This window comes from Priapulus caudatus, unplaced genomic scaffold (genome assembly GCF_000485595.1).
Source record: "Priapulus caudatus unplaced genomic scaffold, Priapulus_caudatus-5.0.1 Scaffold1526, whole genome shotgun sequence".
In the NCBI taxonomy this organism is placed as follows: Eukaryota; Metazoa; Priapulida; class Priapulimorpha; order Priapulimorphida; family Priapulidae; genus Priapulus; species Priapulus caudatus.
The window spans coordinates 25,740-28,911 of NW_014578587.1; the positions used below are offsets into that span (position 1 = coordinate 25,740).

At 51.9% G+C, this 3,172-nt stretch overlaps 1 protein-coding gene across 1 annotated transcript in view; it reads right to left on the reverse strand.

The window, feature by feature from the left end:
- The window catches only part of LOC106816910 (keratin, type I cytoskeletal 9-like), a 5,436-nt gene extending 3,626 nt beyond the window's left edge, over positions 1-1,810 (reverse strand). Inside the window, exons 1-3 of the mRNA XM_014821553.1 lie at positions 1,690-1,810; positions 1,330-1,384; positions 3-1,005 (exon numbers count right to left, since the gene is read on the reverse strand). Coding sequence (XP_014677039.1) covers positions 3-1,005; positions 1,330-1,368 — 1,042 coding nt within the window. The 5' untranslated portion in view covers positions 1,369-1,384; positions 1,690-1,810. The remainder of the gene's footprint in view (positions 1-2; positions 1,006-1,329; positions 1,385-1,689) is intronic.
- Between the last annotated feature and the right edge of the window lie 1,362 nt (positions 1,811-3,172).

Genomic DNA, 3,172 nt, shown 5'->3' on the forward strand with positions numbered 1-3,172 from the left:
GCCGCCCTGGCTTCTACCCTGGGTTCCTCCGTAGCTGCTGCCCTGGCTTCTACCCTGGGTTCCTCCGTAGCTATTGCCCTGGCTTCTACCCTGGGTTCCTCCGTAGCTGGTGCCTTGGCTTGTACCCTGGGTTCCTCCGTAGCTGCTACCCTGGTTTGTAACCTGGGTTCCTCCAGAGCTGCTGCCCTGACTTGTACCCTGGGTTCCTCCATAGCTACTACCCTGGCTTCTACCCTGGGTTCCTCCATAGCTACTACCCTGGTTTGTAACCTGGGTTCCTCCAGAGCTGCTGCCCTGACTTGTACCCTGGGTTCCTCCATAGCTACTACCCTGACTTCTACCCTGGGTTCCTCCATAGCTACTACCCTGGTTTGTAACCTGGGTTCCTCCAGAGCTGCTGCCCTGACTTGTACCCTGGGTTCCTCCATAGCTACTACCCTGACTTCTACCCTGGGTTCCTCCATAGCTACTACCCTGGTTTGTAACCTGGGTTCCTCCAGAGCTGCTGCCCTGACTTGTACCCTGGGTTCCTCCATAGCTACTACCCTGACTTCTACCCTGGGTTCCTCCGTAGCTGCTGCCCTGGTTTGTAACCTGGGTTCCTCCAGAGCTGCTGCCCTGACTTGTACCCTGGGTTCCTCCATAGCTACTACCCTGACTTCTACCCTGGGTTCCTCCATAGCTACTACCCTGGTTGCTTCCGTAGCTTCGGCCCTGGTTACCTCCGTAGCTACCACCCTGGTTGCCTCCTTCGTATCCACCACCTCCTCCTCCGCCGTATCCTCCTCCTCCTCCGCCGTATCCTCCTCCTCCTCCGCCGTATCCTCCTCCGCCGCCTTGTCCGTGCACGTAGTAGTGGTGGTGCACCTCCGTCTTGCCGGTGGTACTCTTCTTATGAACGCGATCGAATTTCAGCTTCTTCGCAAGTTCCTGCCGCTTCAGACTGTAGAAGATCGGGTTGTACGGTCTCTCGTAGTGGTAGTCGTCAGCGGCAAGGCACACCACCTGCGGGGAAGCAACGCGTGCGGGTTACAGTGGCGCTATCTATCTATATGGTCGATGAATGAAACGATGGGCCACGACCCGCGGGGAAGCAACGCGTGCGGGTTACAGTGGCGCTATCTATCTATACGGTCGATGGATGAAACGATGGGCCACGCCGAAGCGCGAAGCGACGCGGTGAGGAACATCTGGTTGTTACGCTACTTACGATACATATACCTATATACGCTACTAGTATATACGATTATATACGAAAAGTTGGTTGTTACGCTACTACGTGAGTCTATACTGTGACGCTACACACGGGTAGATATACTAGCGACTTACCGCGCACAGCGCCAATCCCAGAAGTATCAGTAACCTCATGGTTGCACGTTGTCACCTGCGAAAATAATGCGAATAACATTGTGAGAAAATGAGTACGCGACGAAAATCAATGACGACGACGAACAACGGGTGTCATCCTCGTCTCGGAAGAAAAACGCCGCTAGCCGGTAAAAGTGCACAATTGTTTACAGACACGATGATAAGTTGTGCAGCAGCATCGCCGTTACATCTGCTGCATCGCTGATCTCGGATCGGCGGATTTCGCTTCTCCGTCTTGCACGCATTCACCGGAGCGCTCGCTCTCCGCCCCCATGCACAAACAACAGCAGCAGCTATACGCCGGTGTGTGTACGTACGTACCCAGGTGTAGGCGGTCGGCAGCAGTGATATAATATGTATTTCCACGGCAATCGGACTTCACTTCTCTATGGCCTCTACTCCATGCCGACGCTTATATATCGCGGAAAGAAGGTCATCACCTTTCGCAGGCGGCGGCAGCGGCAGCGGCGGCGGGCGGGATGCGGCCGAGAGAGAGAGAGAGAGCGGCGGAATCGCCACGCCCCGCTGGCCAGCTAGCCATCTGCCGGTGCGGCGGGCGGTGCGGCGGCCGCGCGCCGTTGGTACTGCCCTCTGGCTCAACGTCGGGGGCTAGATCGCATCACAATGGTCACGAAGATTATCTCACCATCGGTTCCCCCTGCGCGCGTGCGTGCGCGCGTATGCGTCTTACGTGCACCGCAGTGGTTTTTCCGCGTCCGCAAACCAACTCGTCGTACTCAATTGAGCTTGATTGCTTTCGTTTGGGATTCGGCTTGGATAGGGTGGGAGATAGCGAGCTGGTGTCGGTAGGGAGAGGGGGAGGAGGGAGGAGGGAGGAGGGAGGAGGGAGGAAGGGGGAGGGCACGGCCGAGAGCGTGTGAAGTTGGCACGGCGAGGAATTCATTGACGTCGCGGATTATTGGCTAACGCTCCATTAAGAGTGTTCCCAACTTTGATATCATTAATGATTAATGATTAATGATTAATGATTGATAATCCTAACCCTAACCCTAACCCTAACCCTAACCTAACCTATAACATAACCCTAACCATTAATGACATTAAAGTTGGGAACACTCCTAATGAAGTATCACCTAATGCGCTCACACGCACGCATACACACATAAATATAAATAAATAAATAAATAAATATATATAAGCGTGTGCGTGTGTGCAGGCAGTCCAGTCGCGGTTACGGGTGGCACCTCGAGACGTATCCACTCATGTAGCTCTTCGCAATGATCTTTGCAAATAATCAGCACCGATCGAGCGGCTTTAAGAGTTTCTCGTCCATGGGAACGTGTGAGGATCACATGATCACGGTAATAACGGGGCGGTGGTTTTCCGTGTCCTGATGCTTCCATTCTGTCCGAGTATTTTCGCCTCGTCCCCGTCGCTCGCTGCGTGCACGGTGCGACGTCTTATTTTAATTTAAAAGAGCTTACTGCTTCTTTAAGCAGGGTTGATCCAAGGAAGTAAAATCACACGTACGTGCCTAATACTATACTGAAACACACTTACCACTTGCTTGAAAAGTTAATGTGATGATTCTTTTATTTCACGCTTGTAATCTTCTCTATTCAAGAGGCAGTTGTGTTTTAATAGTTTTGTTGTATTTGGCGTGTCATTTTGTGAGATATCGATATTGAAAATCATCGAAACATGCATCAGTGCTAATCGAATGGTAAACTATTATCAAAGCGTAGAGAAGAAAATGCATATTATAAGCTGAGAAAAAAATATAGACCTACTCACGCGAATTGACTTACGAATGGGTTGGTTTCAACTATATTCACATGTCATT